Here is a 19,171-nt window from a genome sequence, read left to right as displayed (position 1 = left end):
AGTCATGCTTAAACTATACCATGCACCTATAAGTTCCAGATGTTTTCCTGAATTGAGATCATGCTGTTAAGTGAGAGTGTAATTCCTAGGTGGTAGAAAATGAGCTGAGTCCCCAACTAAACAGGTCACCACTAAAAGAGGGGTAAAAAGAACCATGTCCTGGAACGTTACTTACCACCACAGAACAAAATTGAGTATTTAAATGAAACGGAGCAGCAGATATGTGAGAAAACGTATTGAAGAAAAATAATAATAATAAAAAAAAAATGGGTAGGCTGAAGTAGGGCGGTAGGCTTGGCTGGGCAGCAGGGTATTTGTCTGAAGATGATCGGGGTTGCAAGTTACAGGTAAAAGCAAGCGTCTAACCACCCCAAGGTGGGACGTGGAAGCATCTAAGCCCAGCTTGGCGCACAGACACACCATGCCGGCGCCCCGTGTAAGGAGGGGGCCCTGGACACATGGGGAGTGGGGGGGGACTTACGAGGTTGGAGCGGGTGAGAATCTGGCTAGCGCTCAGTACCTCCTCCTCAGACGACTCATCCGTGTCCTCCTGGTTGGTGAGGTTTAGACTGGGCGTGCTGCCCGTGTACTGGCACTCCTGCAACGACGGGGTGTCGCCTTTGTCCATGCTGTCCAGAGAGCGGCGACGCACGCCCCAGTTGAAGTTGTCCATGCTCTCCCCCTGAGGGTTGGTAGGGGAACAAATTAGTCAGAGAAAAATGCAGCTTGCGGTTCATTCCTTTATCTCTCTGAGCTTTATGTAACACAATGATTTCCAAATGAGGGGAAAATAAAACAAACATTCTCATGGAAGGAAGGGACACAACACAGAGGAAAAAGCCTAATACACTACATAATTACAAATGAGATACTGCTTACAATAGCAAAGTAATAATTTCATTAATGATAGGCTAGTCATAGTCCTTTAATATCCATGGCACATCCAGGTATATATAAATATCTTATGTCTATTTTCAAAACCTCTGCATGATTAGTTCAGCCAGCATTGGCCTGGGCCACATTTGAACTTGCTTAAGACCAAATAATACTTTAGCTGAACCATGTAAATGAAACCCGGGCTATTAGCATGATCATATCTTTGACTAACAGAGCCTTGGACTAAATCCAACTACTAGAGAGCAGGTAAGAATAATTACGGTTAATTACTGATGGCTTCTGACAGCTGATAAGCCAAGAGTCTAATTAAAAACAGATATGCACACAAACCAGTCATGATCAAAACCAGTGATTTAGACATGCATCACAGCTTTTGTTTGGGTGAAAAACATGTCACTGGTCACTGATGGAGCAGGAAATTACAAAACTATGACCCACAGCTTGACACAAAAACTTACCTGCAACTCCTGAGTGCAAGATTAAAGGGTAAAGACAAAGGTAGTGTTAGAGAGTTAAGAGACAGTTAAGAGACACAGAAAAAGGAAAACTAGGAGAACACAAATTTGACATTGCATTCAGTGATGTTAGGATGTGTCCATACATCTCTCACATACAAACACAATTAAACATCACCTGCATTGGAAACCACAACAGAAATTCAGGTTACAAACTACACTAACCTTTTCATAAAGAACACTTTTGCACAATGGATTTCATGGGTGATTCAGAGGACAACTAATCAACCACGAATCTGCTTAAAGTGATAGCTATTCATAGATAAAGACAAGTAGGGTTCCTAGTGTACCACCAGTAGGTCAGTTCTCACCTCTGCATCCTCCAGCTCCACATCTAGGAAGTCAAAATCTTTGAACACGCCAAACTGCTGTTCGCTTCCTGCATCCTCTGCCTGCACCTCCTCCTCGCGTGTCACTTCCTCTACTGTGGGAATTAGGCTGTTCTGCTGGTCACCTGAATCCAGATCCTCATTTGAGGAGAACACCACCTACAGGAAAACATGGTAATTTGTTTGTGTGTGTAAAAAAAGTGGAAAAGCCTGCAGCCATTTCCAGCAGGGTTTCACCATCAACAATGTAATTTATTCCTACACTGGATTTAAACTGGTCCTTGGAGTTCAGACAGTAGTGAGTGTTTGTATAGTCATCAAATGAAACATTTTGGTTTTTGGACAATCCTAGTCAAAACTTTAACTTACTGAGGGGTTTTTGGGCAGGCCGGTCTCTGGACCACACAGGGAGAGGACGTTCATCAGCTTTTCCCTGGTTCTCCTCTGGAAATAGAAAACAAAGCAGCCGTTAAACACACAAGGTATTTTTTGCCATATCAAGGTTCTGCTGAAAAATGAGACCTGGGTCCTTGCGTCTTGCAATTATGCATTTGTACTGCACCTGAGAGAGCTGGGGTCTCTTCCAGCTGACTGGCACCAGACCGTTGGAGTTTGACCCAGATGATGTTGAGGATGTGCTCCTAGTCACAGCGATGACCTGTGGTTTTCCATTACGACCTGCTGCATTGCTTTGGTCTCCATACTTGTGCCCTATGATGGGCGTCTGAGAGGTCAAAGACAGGATTAGTTACAGGCTACGAGTCAGACTCAGTAGAGCTAAAGAGGGTGAGGCTGAGGTATAAAAATGAAATGTAGAGGTTGAATACGCAGGTCCTTCCTTCCTGCTGCCGTCAGACTACACAACCAACACTGCTCCCAGCGGACCACATACACACACACTTAACTACACACACATGTTCATGTTCAGGGAATACTATGTGCAATATCCCACCCCCATGTGCAATTAAGAGTCTTTTGCTGTAGATAATATTGTTTATTGCTTTTTTAATTCTTATTTATATTGTGTATATAGTGTAAATTATTTATCTATATTTTTGTAATTGAGTGTCCTGCTATCCCTTTCTGCTGTTACACTGTGAATTTCCCCACTGCGGGACTAATAAAGGACTATCTTATCTTATCTTATACAGTTATAAGTGCTTGTTTTTAAGCCTGAGGGAAACCAATTGTGGGAGAAATGTTAGAAGAAGTGAATTTTCATCTCATCTCTAAGTCTAGAATTGAATCTTGGTAAGTTCTTTTGCCCTTTCTTTTACATTAACACGCTTTTGAATGCACACCAGAGCTCCTTAAGAGAGACAGAAGGGAAGAAAGTAAAAGGAGAACAGCAAATACCTCAGAGATGTCAAAGTGGAAATCCAGCGTTTTGCCAGGCAACTCTTTGGAAGAGTTGTTAAACATGCGAGTGAAGGCGATTTCGGGTGAGCCTGAGGACTCTGCACTGTAGGAGCGCTGCATCTCGTCAGGCACCACCAGACTTGCCGAGCGAGACACCACCAGCTTCAGAATGTTCTGTGCCTCCTTCCAATACGGGCTCTGGATTAAAGAGAAACAAAACATGCACACACACACACACAGACACACAGACTGAATGTTTCGGCGGTTCAGGAACTGTTTATAAAATGGCTCAACCAGAATGTAAACACCAAGAAGGGAGTCACTGGGGCTTCCACTTGAAAACACATGTTCAAGCTCATTTGCTCATATAAATAACTCCTCCTGGAACCGCGGAGTGGAGCATTACCTCTATGTTATATAAACAAAAAAAGAATGGAGTACTACTTGTGATATTCACCATTTCTTCTTCCCATCTCCTGTTCTCTCTGTAGCCCTCTATCCACCCTACACTACCTCCTCCTTCACTTCATCCCCTCTTTCAGTGTGTTGCCCTGAGGCAATGGCAGGGTGAAAGCTCAATGGAGATTAACGTAACAGTGCTGTTTCAATGCAGTTCTTCAAAAGTGCATCAAAAAGCATCATGCCCCCAGGCTCTACTATCTAACTTCACACACACAAATAGCTGTACTCACACACACAAGCTCACATGCTTACACAGCCTTTCACTTTACAACGCACAACTGAACCCCTCCCCAAACACCCATTGCATCTAGTCACAAAAACAATAAGTGACTGCAAAATCAGCGGCAATGTCTATATTCCATTAAACTTAAAAAGTTATGACAAGCCCCCAAAAACACAAACCTACCTGTACATATTTGCCTATGATCTTCATGATCTCTAGGTTAAACTGCTTGACAGGCGCAGCAGACAGATCTATGTGACTCAGCAGGCTGTAGATGATCTGCAGCAGAGACTGCTGCATACTGGGTAGCCCCTTTTCTAGCAACTAAAGATGTGAAAAATGTGGAAAGAGAGATGATTACTATACACCAAACATACTGCTTTACATAATTCTTCTTCATGACTCTCCCTTTATATAAATATCGCAATATCCGAAGACACTCACCTCAGCCAGGTAAGTCACTAGGTTAAAAGTGATGTCTGCGAAGGCATCATGCAAATATCGGCAAACCACGTTGATCCAGTTGGTGCTGTCTCGTGAATAGCTGTGTGTGGAGTACAGGCTCATCATGTGGGCCAGGTTGGCTAAAGTAGCAGACTTCTCTTCAGCACACACCTTTGCGATGCGGTCTGCAGTCTCTTTGCAGAACACTGTGGGACTGTCAAAGTGCTGGATCAAGTGAGGCAACAGGCACAGAATGTTCAAAGGAAACCCTGAAAGGAAGAGGAGAGGGAAAGCATGAGGATACATTTATGTTACATTTATTATGTTTAGTTTGGCCTGTGGTAAACCTGTTTAGCCTTTTAGTCACATTGCTTTATCGAAGTGGTTCATAGCCTGACGGGGTTCTACCATAAGCTTTTTGCCACTGGTGCTCCTCACTGGAAATTGACACAAATTTTTATTTGACCTTATTATTAAATATTAACTAGTTTTCTTATTCTGCTCTGGCAGAATTATTCGGCACTGACATTGGATGAACAACCATTTCTCACACAGCTACAAAACACCAAAAAAAACAATAGGTTCTGGTGAGCAAGTACAAAATACTCTTCTGCACTGACAAAGCTCACTGACTAGCCACTAACGAACGTTGACTAGCCCACAGTTCTTGGACCACAATGATTGCCAATTGTTATGTAACTTGAAGCCAGATGATGGAGCTATAAGTGTTTATCATTGGTCCTATTAAATATTATATATCAAGAGATTGAGCAAATAATGACATGAGCAGCTGCTGTGCTGTTTTCGGTGGAGGGGGTGATTCTCCCACAAATCTCTGCTGGCAGCAGAACCAGCCCATTTTGGAGGTTTCATTTTTTTATGAAAATGAAATATGTATTGGCTTTAACCTGTGATAAATAACTCTAATTTAAAAATGGTCAGGAATCCACAAGTGTGTTTTAAAACTCTGTAGGGTTTAAATGACTAATATGTTTACAACTTAATGAAAAATGTAAACAATTTTTTTCCTATTCCACATATGACACCACACAGGCACAAAAAAGCATGGTTTGAGCTAAAGGTGTGAAAATGTTGTATTGGAATAAATATTAAAAACGGTTCTTCATTTGCATTCTGACCTGCCACCTGGGAAGGATCAACGAGGGTGTGTCTGGACACACTGATGAGCTTGCTGAGCAGGTGAATGGTAAGCTCCTGCGTAGCAGCTGAGGTGAAGCCCTTCAGGAAGAGCTGCAGCAGGCCAGGAAAGTTGTACCAGCGGAGCTTGGCCTGCACCCTTTCCAGTCGCTCTCGGCTGTCTGCCTTCTCCAGTGGCAACTGGGCCAGCAGTCGGTTCAGGAGGCGGAGGGCCAGCAGGTACTCGAACTCGTAGTCCGACTCCAGCAGCGAAGCCGCGATCCAGAACACTGTGGCCAGCAGGTTAGTGGGGTCTGCTGGCGGCCCCGCTTCTCCCAGGCTGGATCCACCTCCGACCATACCGCCCCCTCCACCACCTCCCCCGCCCCCTCCCCCGCCACCCGGAACTCCACCCTCACGCAACGATGATAAGCTCCGCGTGCGGGCCAGGTTGCCGTGGCTTCCGCCCAGGCGGTCGGCTACGTCGAGAGTGTTGCTGCGACGCCGGTCGCCCTTGCACTCTCCAATGAGGCTGGCGCGGAGGGAGTTGCTGCGGGCGTGGCTGTAGTGGATGTGGAAAAGTCCACCGCTGCTTAAGTTCAGCTGTCCTGTGCTCTTCCTGTTATTGGCAAATTTGGTGCCCAGCAAAGGATCGTGTGAGGAAGCCCTGAAGAACATTTGGAAAGTGCAGTTTTAGCAGGATTTGGACACTTCCAACCATGCTGCAAGACGTAGTACAGCACTGAACTTAAATTGAATTAATTAGATGGTGGTCAAAGTGGTTCTTACTGTGAAAGTGCAGTGAGCAGGTCATAGTTCTTCATGGTATCAGCCAGAGTATCTATACCAGCCTCTAGAGTCAAAAGCAACTCTATCACAAAGCCCTGACAACACAGAAAGAGAGAAAAGGGTGAGTGAGGCAAACAACATATAACAGTGAATACAGTATTAATATCCATACAGACATAATCCACAGAGCACCCTCACCAGCCCACATTTATACTATTTGAAGCATAAGTGAAAGCAGGCCTGTTAAATGTCTGTTACCTGTGCTTCTTCTCCCGGGTCTCCAACAGTCTCCACCAGGCGAGAGAGCAGGTCTGACAGCGTGGACGCCGTAAGCGGCTGTTTCAAAGCCCTGAAAATCTGGAAAGAGCGGCCAGCGTAGTGCCTAGAGGAGCAGGACAGTGCCGTCTGCAGAGACACCTCACTCAGCAGCTGCTCCAGTTGGAACCCTGCTCATATACACAGGAATGCATATAGATCATAGAACAGCTTGATGGTTCGGTTACTTCGAGCAAACCACTGAAAAGAAAGGACACAAGCAAACTAACCTGAATGTGTCTGTTTGAAGACGGTGATGACATGTCTGAGGAAGACGCTGAGCTGCTCAGCACTCTTGATGTTGGGGTTTTTAGGCGACATGTCCTCATGGTTCCATAGAGGACCTCGTTTCCTGTGAGGCAGCCAATCAGAGGAGACAATAGGTAAGGGCCAGAAAGAGACTCTGAGGAGCATTTTCAAGACAACACACAAAAGAGGGTAGCTAAAAGATGACCATATGATGATATCATAATTTGTGAATGCACTCTTAACACCACACACACACACACACACACACACACACACACACACACACACACACACACACACACACACACACACACACACAGAGAGGAGACACACAAGAAAAGCTGGACGCACACACATGCAGCAAAACAATACCCTCTCCAGTTAGACACAGCTGCGGACACAAGACAACAAAGCCTCAGCACAGACAATTCTGTATGTTAAATAGTGAACAGCTGATAAAGGTTCACGATGGCTGGGTGATACCGAAAAAAAATGCAATCGTGTCATACTAGAAATTAAATATCGGAATATTTTAACTGAGATATATTAAGTTTTAATGCTGTCCACATAAAGTAACTGGTAAAACAAATTTCAGTTTTAAACTGCTGTTCATAGATATGTCACAACTGGTTTAAGTATTTAAGTGAGTTAATCTTATTATTATTATTATTATTATTATTATGAATAATAAAAATAAGGATGATTTTTTAAAAGTATGGAGGTGGACAAGTACAATATATCATGTATTATCTACCAATAAAAGGCTATTATATTACTTATCCTGGATTTCACCAACACCAACAACTAGAAGGATCTATTTACAAAAAAAATCCAATTTAACTACAAACATTCCATTTTTATAAGGCATTTTAAATTAAATACTTTATTACAAACAAAAAGTAACGCAAACATATGCACACAGTTGGATTAGTGCCTGCACAGGCACTCACCTGGAGCTTATGAACTCAATGAGGTTTTTCACTTTCTCGTCCTGTTCAGCAGACAGGTCCATTTCATTAAGTAGCGTGTTGGGGAGGTGGGGCAGGGCTGTGCCACCCAGACTGATGCTAGAGGATGTGGAGCTTGAACTTAAACCAGAGTCGGTCATTGGGGATGGCTGGTAGTCTGGAACCAGCTCCGTCACACCTGAAGAGGACAGACCCAAAAAAATAAAAAATAAAAAAAATAATTCACTGCTGATATAAGTGAGAGAGTTGCGCCACCTGCTGGACACCACTGATGCCACCATTTTTGTGGAAATTAAAACAAACCACCCAGGTAGCATACACTACGACAGGGGTCAGCAACCAATATGAGCCATCTTGTCTCACGTCAATAAAAATCACACCATCATTGGAGCCCCTACTTTTTTTTTGTAGCATCTTACTGGTGAAGTGCATGATGTTCCAACAGAACTGATTTCTCCTCTTGCAGGATGGTATGAAATTTTATGAGGTTTATAGCAAGCCCAAAAATGGACAGTGTGTCCAATGACCAATGCCAGGTTTATGATGACTGTAATATTTGAGGCCGCTCACATGCTCCTTTCACGTTCTGTACCTCAAATGTCCTCTGGGGTGGCTCGATGCATAAATGCTGATTTAACATGATTGAATTAGCAGCTACATTAACATGAATACTGGAATTATAGTAAAAGGTTTATTTTTCTGCACTTTGTTAGTTACTACTTAATTCTGACCCATTTTCCTATGATCCATGTCCCTGACTCCTGCACTATGTAGTCCTTGTACGAACCTGTGAGGTTGAACTCCTGTGGAATGGGTTTAACTGTCAGAACCCTGGGCTCGTGGAACTCCCGGTTGCGGAGCAACACAGACGCCAGCGACTGGACGCTGCAGTTAGTTCCGTGAACGACCAGTAGATGGAGCAGCAGTCGCTTGCAGTGCTCATAGACCTCTGGATGCTGATGGTCAAATCCTGCAGAGAAAAACAGTAACTATTAACAACAAAACACAAACAAGCAACACTGAATATCTCTGTAAACATAAGCACACATTCTCTAAGAACTGTAACTTTGCATCTTATGCTGTATCTACTGAGAGACGGAGAACCTACACACTGCCTGCATCGGTTATCATCACTAACAAGAGCTTGATCTGTGTGGAGGTTATGTGTGAGTCTTTGTTAATGGGACAGCCTGTTTACCAATGAAGATGGCGTGCAGTAGAAGATGCAGGTAAGAGCTCCATTCCACTTTGACTCCATGATCCACAATAAGGTCAGTAAGCAGGATCACAGCAATATTACACCTGCAGAGAGTAAGCAAAGGACAGAGACAAAAGGAAATAAATTTTGTGTATGATTAAATATATATATATATATATATATATATATATATATATATATATATATATATATATATATATATATATATACACACACACACACACACACACACACACACACACTGTATATACACATTTGCCCTTTTACTCCAAATACAGCCGATCAGCTAGAACACGTTTAATATGCGAGGTTTGCTTCTTTACCTGTGAATGAAGAGAACTTCTGCCATAGCCTGTAGTTGTTTTTCCTCTTAATCATTTCTTTAAGTATTCATGCACATAGTTATGCCTGTGGGTGTGATGTGTGACAAACCTGTGGAGGGAAACTCCGGGTGTAGTGGTCTCTGGAAGATAATCAACAAGTGGAGACCAGCAGCCTCCCGTAGGAGGAAAGGGGAGGGGCTCGGGCCGATTATGATCCATGACCTTCAAACGCCAGTTAGCATAGACTGGCATAGAGTCACCTGGTGAATGAGATATAGAATACCACCTTACAGACGAATTTATACAAAACACAGTTAACACATTTTGTTGCTGCTATGTAAAACTGAAGGCTAGGTCTGCATGAACACTGTGTGTGTGTGTATGTGTGCTTACTCTTCTCCTCCTCATAAGAGCCTCCAGAGCTGCTGCTGTAACGGGACTCCAGACGGTGGTGCTGTCTGTTCAGATTGCTGTTCAGCCCACTGTAGATGTCTAAATGACTATAACTGCACAGACAAAGAAACAGTTCTTAGTGACATGTCAATCTGTATGTAAATAGGTATGCATATTATACATACATAATATATATATATATATATATATATATATATATATATATATATATATATATATATATATATATATATATATATATATATATATATATACATACATACATATACATACACACACACACACACACACACACACACATATATATATATATAAAGAAATTATGAATAATTAAACAGTGGATGCCGTTGTTGTGCTAAGAGGGACATTACATGGACAAAAGTACTGAGACACCTACACATTATACAAACTGAAAAATTTATGACATCCCACTCATAAGCATTAATATGGAGTTGGTCCTCCTTTGCAGCTCCAACAGCAGGTTTGGAGCTCTGCAGAGCTCTGGGGACTTGCATTATGTGCCTCAGCACTCTTTGACCCTGCTGTATAACTTTACATGGTCTGCCACTCCGTAGTTGAGGTTGCTGTGGTTCCTAAACACTCCCACTTCTCAATAATCACTGATGGTGATAATATCTAGGAGGGAAGAAATTTCACCAACTGACTTGTTACAACAGTGGCCTTCTATTGCAGTACCACGCTGTAATTCAGGGAGCTCTTTAAAATCGCCCATTCTTTCACTAATGTGTGCAAAGGCAGACTGTGTGGCCAGGTGCTTGATTTTATACACTATGACAATTGGGCTGAATGAAACACCAGAGTTCAATCATTTTAAAGTATTTATTTTTTCACGTATTTTTAATCATACAGTGTATAAATCAAGTCCTTACTTGTCATCCATGTTGGGATCTTTGAGCTTGTTGTCGTGATGCCCGTCAGGACCAGGAACCATAGTGTTGCTGCTGGATGCAGTGCCTGATGGCAGACAAAAAACTTAATAGCAACAATTCCACTGACTTTCTCAGCAATTCACCAGTAATTAAATAAAAATGTGTAAAAAAAAAAAAAGTTTTTACAATAAAATCTCCTTATTCAATGAAGCCATTTCCAGAAAAAAAAGACTTTAAATGTTTTTGGTTCACTGATACAAATGTTGGACATGTTTCCATCTCTAATTTCATGCAGGAGATCAAAAATGTTCCCATAACCTACTAATAAAGACATTCTGTTCATTTTATTGCATTTTTCTGTGAAAACTGTTAGGCAAAAGATCCCGTTCATTGACCTTGGAGAGCTGTTTGTAATCTTTCCACTTAGAAAGCCAGCAGAATTGTAAGAGCTGTAAGAGCTGAAAGGGACAGCACCCCTTTTAAAAACAAATACACTCGTCTAGCTCCAGCTAATCTTTGCTGTTGAGAATTGTTAAATATATATAGCTGTATGTATTGCTACTGTTATGCTCAAATAAAGCACTTCTCTGCTTTTTAAATTACACAAAAGCGTGGTCATAAAAATGTTGGAAACTTCACCAACGAAATCAAAATAATAACATAACTGAATAACTGAATAATAACTGAATAAGCTCACAGGGTTTAATAATGTGTACCTGTGACGGAGGGGATTTTGTAAGACGAAGTGATCCGGTAATAGGGTGGGTTATCCATATGAGTGACAGCTGAGCTCACAGGGTCTGTCAGCTCCAGCTCACACATCAGCTCCTCCAGAAGCTGCATGGTCTTATCTCGGCCCAGATACACCACCACACGCTTTACCTGCAGGACCAAATCTTAATGTTAAAATAAATTCAGGTAATGCCTGACTGTGCTGTATCTGCATGATCTGGCTGATCTTTAGGGCTAGGACCAACTACGGACGTACTGATATTGGCCATGGCACCAATAAGTGGATATTTTTTTCCACTCATTATTTATGCATGAGCACTGTGAGCACATTTAGTCAACCTGTGTGCCTGGGTATGAGTGCACAGACACATGGCACACTGCAACTCTAGGTAAACACAATGATTCGTCATTCATATGTAGCCTTTTTAATGAAGTATATTTTTATCACAATTAATATGTTGCCAGAATGGCAAAATTATGGTCCCAGTCCTTTATATCTCTCCTTTCTCCATTATAAGCTCATGTTAGCTGCATAGCTACAGTGAAAGGATAAGAGAGTTGCCACTCACGTAAGGCAGGAGACTTGGTTCACTGTTGACCCCAGACATACTGATAAGGAAGTGCAGAATGATCTTGAGATTTTTGGGCCAGCTGTCTGCCAAAGTGGTCCAGACATTCTCAATCTCGGACCATGCAAACTCATCCCCATACTAGAGAAAAAAAACACACACACACACACAGACACACACAGACACACACAGACACACACAGACACACACAGACACACACACACACACACAGTTTAACATGCAGAAAAACCTTCACACATGCATATGCACTATGTTTAGCTTTTTACAGCTTATGAAGAAAATGAGTAAGACAACAGTGACTTGTATATACCTTAGCAGTCATGAACATGAGGTTGTTTAGGATCATGGTGGTTGCCTGTGGCGATCCCCAGCCCTCTCCTCTGAGCCAGCGGCGGCTGTTCACCATCATCATCTCTCGTGCGTCCTCTTCCTCCTCAGGCTCCTCCTGCCGCCGAGCCGACGGCTTGAAGTCCACCAGCTCCACGTTATTCATCCAAGGCAGCAGGTAGTGCAGCATCACCTGACGACCACCAGGGTGCGCGGTCTGGATCCTCTGACTTACCTCTGTATTGACAGAGATAGGAGGTCACTTTATGGAAAGACTATTAGAGCATGTGTGTGTTGAACAATAAACAAATCTGAGTGTGTGCCTGTACCTGAGAAGATGGGCAAAGTGAGCTCAGGGTATGTGCGTGCTAGCTCTTCACTGAGCTGGTAGTAGGACACTGAGTAGAGATGAGGCAGCGGAGAGGGCGGAGTCAAAACCCCATCAGCACGCTGGATCTCCAGTTTATGGGCATAGCGGAACAACTTTGGCTCCAAGATCTACCACACACACATACACACAAGTGGAAAATCAGTCTTGGACATGTCTGAAAAAACACAAGATTAACAAACTACAAAAAAATGAATAATATATGTATTCAGAAATACAATATTTTTGCTATATAAGAACTGTTGTGTGCGTTTGCCTCTATTTGTGTTTGTGTGTATTTTTATATTTTACCTGAAGCAGCTGCATGGCCACTTCATAGATATCTCTAGAGGAATCTGCAGCCTTAAATAGGATCAGGTTCAGCAGCACCACCGTGTCAAACTGATAATCCCTGCCACAGAAGATCAATACAGGGTAAACACACTCCGTTCTCAAAGTAACGCGTACATACCCAGACGCACAGACGAGAACGAGCAGTACCTGTTGTGAAAGACGTTGGCAATGGCTCGGAAGCAGCCGGTGGCGACCCTGCGTGAGCCGGTGTAGCAGCGGTCCACAGCCCAAAACATCAGATTACTCTGATCTGGGTTCAGCTCCAACAGTAGCATCACCGCCTCACAGCCCAGCTGGTGCACCTGCACAAACACGAACACTACTCATAGCTCAAATTCTTCAAGGTCCAAATTACTGCTTGTGACATGATGTTTGGGCCAGCCCTAATTATACTCAAGAACACCCAATAATGTGGTAAAATCATAGTAACGCACTGCCTCTCATGTAACTGTGTTTTGTAGATTGTCCAGTGAGATTTGACAAGGAATGTGCCATTACCTTACGGTCCTGTGAGTCCAGGATGTTGTCTAACCATTTGTAGAGGTATCCGTCAGACGACAGACCAACGTTATCAGCAACTGGACCACAACATAACACTGCAGACATGGCCTGGAGAAAGGAGGGTGGAGGTTTCAGTACTTGTGCATGTTGCAGGGTCTCCCAGGTGTGTGAAGCACTGGTGCTGTGTGCAAGCGTCTCACCTTGAGAGCACAGTACTGATGTCTGTTGATTTGCATGTTACGGTCACTGTAGCGGTCTAGAGGAGTGAACATGATGCTGAAGGGTCCGGCCCAGTGACTGAACAGCATAAACAGACTGTGTCTCAGCGACTGCTGGGGGAAAATGCTCCTCCTCTGGTGTACTGAAAATACACACATACACATAGAAGTGTTTGTAAGCCAAAGAAGAATGAGTGGGGTGGAATAAGCATTAAACGTAAAAGGGAAGTGCGTCATGTTAGCTGGGTGAATTTTAATTAGAAGTGAGTGTGTAGAAGTGAATGTCTGCATGTGTGTACCTGGCACGTTCTGGATGATGTTGGCCACCAGAGCGCTGAAGTGGGAGCGGATGTCTCGGAGAGTGTCCGAGTCTTTGTCGTTCTCAGCCTCCAGAAGCTGCCGCGTTAGATCCACATACTCAAGAAGAGTGCTGTTCAGAGAGTGGCTTTCCCCATCTAACCCTCCACTTCCACTGCAAGCATGCACGGACAGACAGACAACACAACCGCATGGTCAGTCACACAATTATCCAATGAGAACAAGAGGCCGAGAACAAGAGAGAGCATCAAAGAGACTCACATCTGGCTGATGACTCCTGAATCAGCTAGCAGTTCAAAGATCCGGACCAGCTGGACTCTGAGAATGTCACGACGCCGGCGTCGCTTCATATTCTACACAAAGAGAATGAGAAAGAGCAAGCGAGAGAGAGAGAGAGAGACAGACAGAAAAGGCAGAAATAATGAATGATGCCTGCTTTTTAAGGATATTGCAATTTGAGCAGTAGCTAAAGCTATTAGTTTACATATAACAAAATAAAACAAAAAAAAGGGTCAGCAAAGGGCCTCTCACCTCTGGCCTTCTTTCCAGAGCCTCTTTAATGATGGGATTCAGCTCCTCCAGAAGCTCTCTAATCGACACACAAAAGCACCAGCATTAAAGCGGAGTGCCACAGCACACAAATGCATAGTACACATACAGCAACGTGAGGTTAGAGCAGCGAGATACACACACCTACTGACACAAACATGATGACAGGGGTGATGTCATGGTATAATAATCATATTGCACGCACATACACACACAGACGAATGCATACCTGAAGGCGATGGGGTTGGTCCGGCCAAGCCCCAGGACGAGGGACTCTGTGATGTCCATGCTCTCAGAGCGCATCATAGGAACCACATGTTTGAACAAGGAGGAGGGGGACGGAACGCCAATGATCTGCACACACAACCACACAAACAAATGACCAGAGCTCAAATTTAAAATATATATTTAAATTAACACATTCTTCTATTACTTAGTGAACCCCTAGGTTAAATATTCTATTAATAAACCCAGTGCAGAAACTATCATGTATTATTTGGTAACAGTTTTCCTATACCCATATAATGTATGGATATACACAAGGTCCCACAAGGTTCTATTATAGGGCTTATGAAACTGAGAACAGAGTTAAGCATTATGAGGGTAAAGACCTGCAAACCTATATATAGGGTTTAGGAGTTAAAGACACAGCATCTATTTACTACATCACCTGACATTCAAGGTGAGAGGACTGGGTGAGAGGGTATCCACAAACTTCTGGCCATACCCTGTGTGTATATGCTTAATTGTGCTGTGGTGTCTGTCACGCAAAAACCTTGTATCTCCTATTTCGCCATGTTTCACTTTGACATACTTTTAAAAGTACACCAATAAATGTGATGACTCTCTGACCTTTGAATCGTAGCTGTATCCGCTGTCCGGGGTGGACGCCAGCGTCTCAGGAGGGGAGCAGCGGACTGAGCCGGGGGCTGAGGACGACGAGGACGACGAGGAGGAGGTTGCAGAACTGCAGCAGAGGATCAAGTAGTTCCTCCACAGGCCGATGTAGGAGTCAGTGCTACTGCTCAAACTGTTCATCTTCTTAGCATTGATCGGGCTACTGCGGAGGGAAAGGGTGTAGGTCAGTAGGAAGCAGTAGGAAGGGGTGATTATTTATTTATTGCAGACAAACAAACATATCTGGTCCCTAAACAAACCTTTTAGTCTATTTTACTTGAGAGTGTCACATGTTTTATGATTTAGGCCAGAAACTGTTCACCAAACCATGCAAGCTGGGTTAACACAGTTCACAACACACCATTGCAACAAGGGGGGGGGGCAACAGCAACAGCTAAAGCTGCTTGCATAGACCAGCAGTTTGAGGAGTCTCACAGAACTTGTTTGCTCATATAAACACAATACATCCTCGTCTTGCCTTTTCAAGAGGATAAACAGAATAGGCAGCACACACTCCTCCACTGTCCATGTGTTTAGGTTTTTTGAATGTTATATGGAATGGAATCTGATCTGTCCTCCATCACCCCCTTGACTACTGCAAGTGACACAAGAATGCTGTTTGAACAGCATGACCGAGTGTTGGCAATGCATCATCCAGACACTGCGTTTGCTTACTTGAGTTGAGTATATTTACTACATCAGGGCCCCATACACACCAAGTTGATGAGAACAAACTAGCATTGCCCAATGCCGGGATCGGACCACAACGAAGTCAGCCTGATTTTTACGCAGTTTTGTTATGAAAGCTCTCAAACCCCTCATTCACAAGCAAACACACATATACACACAGAAACAGGGTCTTCTGAAACGTTCTCCTACTTGATGTCAACTTGTGGAGAGAGCAGCTGGAGGCGCGTAGATGCGAAGAGCCAGGCGTAGCTCAGCGCGGTGGGGCAGTGCTTGGGTAGGTGCTCCTGCCGCAAGTAACTGGATAGGCTGATGACCCATGGGTCCTGACCCTGTGTGACGTGAGCAAACACCCAGATGTGCGAGGGACTGACCACATCGAACTGGTGACTGATAGGAGAAGAGCTCCACTCAGCCAGAGTCTGCAGGTCTATTCCACTGGGACAGTACAGCAGGTTAGTCTGCAGCAAGAGAAGATGACGGGGGCGACCGAGTATTAAAATGTGAAAGAGAGATGGACATACAAGAGGCAACAGACTTATTACAGTGAGCTTAGATTCTAAAAGTTTACAGAGAATGTGTGCATGTTTTGTACCTGGTCAGCCCCAGTGAGGTGGATAAAACTTTCTAGAACTGAAGCGCTCACTCTGTCCATCACATCTATGGTCAACTCCTCATCACCCTGAAAATAGGAAGAAAAAAAAAAAGAGAAAAAAGAAAAGAAACATGAGCATAACTGAGTTAATGCCAACAGTCAAGACAAGGATGAGGAGGTGTGCTGTGGTGGTTACCTTAGCAATGCCGAGGGCGTTGTGCAGTGCTCGGACCTCTTTCAGCACGTTGACGGCGAGGCGACGTGTGGCCGGCCTGCAGCTACACAACACCACCAGTGCCAGTCCCTCCACCACATGCAGAACACTCCAGAGAGGAGAACGCTCCAGAGGCAGACAAGCACTGCCATTAGAGCCCTTATAAAGAGAGACAAAGACACCGAAGAGAAACGGTTATAGCTCTCTTTCACACATAAATACAAACTTAAATACTTACAGCACTAGACACTTAATATCTACATATAACTGTCCACATTACATAATAATATCTAGGACATAAAAAAAGCAAAGTGAAGACAGAAAAGGGTGGACAGGGGGAGAGAGAGAGAAAGAGCTGGGTCTATTTGTAGTCACCCTACGTCACACTCAGTGGAAATACACAGTCAAAACAGGAGTCTGTGAGTAGACACGGATGCGAGCATGCATTTCTAGTGGTTGTCTTCTCATTTGTTTAGCGTGCTGGAGAGGCATTAGTGTGAAGGTTCTCCACACCTGTGAGTCATGGCTGCGATTGCTGCTCTGCACCGCCTGTCTCCACTGGATGATGAGCTGCAGCAGCATCTTGACGGCATTGTCCAGCAGGGTGGGGTGCACGTCCGTCACCTCCCGCACAATGAAGTACACAAAGCCTGAGAGCACGTCCTCCCTCCACTCCGGGAAATCCACCATCAGAGCCTGCAGAGTGGTAAAGGCCAGCCCACGCAGCTCCTCATCCATGTGGATGGTCAACCTGTAGGAGACATTAGAGATTTAAGAGGTTTTAGATTTGAGTGTGCAGGTTTGAGCAATATAAACGCAGGTTTTTAATTACTGCCCACAAGACAATTCCCCCAACATTCTTATATGTGAAAAACTCCACAAAGTCACCTCATACACCTCTCTCTATATATTTACTTTTGAGGAAATTGCCTACATACATTTCCGCACCGCCACCACTATTCTCTTGCATTCTTTATTGCATTTTTGTGCTTTGCTCATATTGCACTGGCTGCCATTGCCATACCGTTTGCCCATGCACTTTCATTGTGTGCGAGTTCTTGTTGAGTCAGGAAGGCCATCAACTGACACGCCAGACATACACACACACACACACTGAAGTCCATCACCATAAAGGAATGATCCCTTAGCCCACACATGCAGTCAATCATCCAAGACATGTTTAGTATCTGAAGTTGGCTGAAGTTTAGTTTAGAATGGGAACTGATAGGCTAATGTTGCTAACCAACACTGGACATAGTCTGGCACCAATTGCAAATTCCTTAAATATATGCCCAAACCGTTTAAGATAAAACTGTAAAGGTTTTCTAACTACTCAGCTTTGTGGAGAAGTTCATTTCTGTTTCATTTCTTTATAGTCTGTAAGTTTCACCATGTTTGAAATCACATCGATTTATCTGCCCAAAAAGATCTGGACACATAAAGTGTGGGTTGAGAGTCATTTTTGTATTTACAAAGATTGGGGACAGTTCAAGTCCAGAGTTGTTAGCAATGCCAGCCTTGCATCTTCTGTTCTGAACTAGAGAGGCAAACATGTCCAACACCGCATCTGGCTAAGTGATTTTCGCTGAACTATTCCTTTAAACGAGGTAATTTTGTTAGATTAGCCAGGCTTGGTAACCTGACTGCCATCAAAGCCAGTACTGTAGAGCAGTGAACTTGTGATGAATTCACTGGTATTTAGAAACACGCATGGCAAAGCATCAGTTCTAGTTGTTGCTGTAGTTGTAGATTCAAAGCACCGCTTCTGGCTTGCTAGCTGGCTAACAGAAAAGCCAGTGCAAAGGCTGCTTCTTAGAGAGACATTAATAAAGCTATTATACGGCGTCAGACTTAATCATTCAGCAAATAAAATGTACTGTGCAATCAAATAAAAAGGTGAAGTCATTGTGCAAGCTCGTCGGGCCTGGCTCTGGTTCTTCAGTTGCTCCTTTTAAAGTAAACATTCCAGTGACGAATCCACCGGCTGTCTGCACAAAGACCACTGTATATTGTTTTAGTGGTGAGTGTGTGTTTAGGCACATGTGAGACATAAGCCGAGAACACACTGAAAGCTCTCTTAAGTCTAGTCTTAATAGAATATATGACAACAGGGGTGTAATGCAAGAGTGGTGCTTTGCATTTAGCACAGCCAAACTACGCAGACCCTTCATAAAGGCTGTCAGTGAGTCACACCGCAAACTATTTTAAATAAACACAACAACAACATCCCACTGTCTTTAGTCAAACCTCCAACATTCAAAACCGCTTTACAGTGAGGAAACGTCAGTA

The 19,171-nt window shown here is 43.6% G+C and overlaps 1 protein-coding gene across 1 annotated transcript in view; it reads right to left on the bottom strand.

The window, feature by feature from the left end:
* fryl (furry homolog, like) overlaps window positions 1-19,171 on the bottom strand; it is an 81,834-nt gene that overhangs the window by 17,870 nt on the left and 44,793 nt on the right. Inside the window, exons 19-52 of the mRNA XM_072682677.1 lie at window positions 17,396-17,633; window positions 16,865-17,041; window positions 16,669-16,755; window positions 16,266-16,534; window positions 15,342-15,549; window positions 14,719-14,843; window positions 14,472-14,529; window positions 14,202-14,293; window positions 13,922-14,094; window positions 13,605-13,765; window positions 13,402-13,512; window positions 13,051-13,205; window positions 12,862-12,961; window positions 12,512-12,680; window positions 12,166-12,419; window positions 11,835-11,975; window positions 11,250-11,415; window positions 10,534-10,618; window positions 9,623-9,735; window positions 9,339-9,489; window positions 8,886-8,989; window positions 8,475-8,657; window positions 7,670-7,865; window positions 6,701-6,822; window positions 6,414-6,601; window positions 6,156-6,250; window positions 5,369-6,033; window positions 4,230-4,498; window positions 3,969-4,109; window positions 3,098-3,298; window positions 2,304-2,465; window positions 2,111-2,185; window positions 1,724-1,900; window positions 482-682 (exon numbers count right to left, since the gene is read on the bottom strand). Of these exons, the coding sequence (XP_072538778.1) occupies window positions 482-682; window positions 1,724-1,900; window positions 2,111-2,185; window positions 2,304-2,465; window positions 3,098-3,298; window positions 3,969-4,109; window positions 4,230-4,498; window positions 5,369-6,033; window positions 6,156-6,250; window positions 6,414-6,601; window positions 6,701-6,822; window positions 7,670-7,865; window positions 8,475-8,657; window positions 8,886-8,989; window positions 9,339-9,489; window positions 9,623-9,735; window positions 10,534-10,618; window positions 11,250-11,415; window positions 11,835-11,975; window positions 12,166-12,419; window positions 12,512-12,680; window positions 12,862-12,961; window positions 13,051-13,205; window positions 13,402-13,512; window positions 13,605-13,765; window positions 13,922-14,094; window positions 14,202-14,293; window positions 14,472-14,529; window positions 14,719-14,843; window positions 15,342-15,549; window positions 16,266-16,534; window positions 16,669-16,755; window positions 16,865-17,041; window positions 17,396-17,633 (5,812 nt within the window). The remainder of the gene's footprint in view (window positions 1-481; window positions 683-1,723; window positions 1,901-2,110; window positions 2,186-2,303; window positions 2,466-3,097; window positions 3,299-3,968; window positions 4,110-4,229; window positions 4,499-5,368; window positions 6,034-6,155; window positions 6,251-6,413; window positions 6,602-6,700; window positions 6,823-7,669; window positions 7,866-8,474; window positions 8,658-8,885; window positions 8,990-9,338; window positions 9,490-9,622; window positions 9,736-10,533; window positions 10,619-11,249; window positions 11,416-11,834; window positions 11,976-12,165; window positions 12,420-12,511; window positions 12,681-12,861; window positions 12,962-13,050; window positions 13,206-13,401; window positions 13,513-13,604; window positions 13,766-13,921; window positions 14,095-14,201; window positions 14,294-14,471; window positions 14,530-14,718; window positions 14,844-15,341; window positions 15,550-16,265; window positions 16,535-16,668; window positions 16,756-16,864; window positions 17,042-17,395; window positions 17,634-19,171) is intronic.

Source organism: Salminus brasiliensis, chromosome 1, assembly GCF_030463535.1.
Source record: "Salminus brasiliensis chromosome 1, fSalBra1.hap2, whole genome shotgun sequence".
NCBI lineage: Eukaryota > Metazoa > Chordata > Actinopteri > Characiformes > Bryconidae > Salminus > Salminus brasiliensis.
The sequence above is the reverse complement of the archived record's forward strand: the minus strand, read 5'-3'. Positions and strand labels throughout refer to the sequence as shown.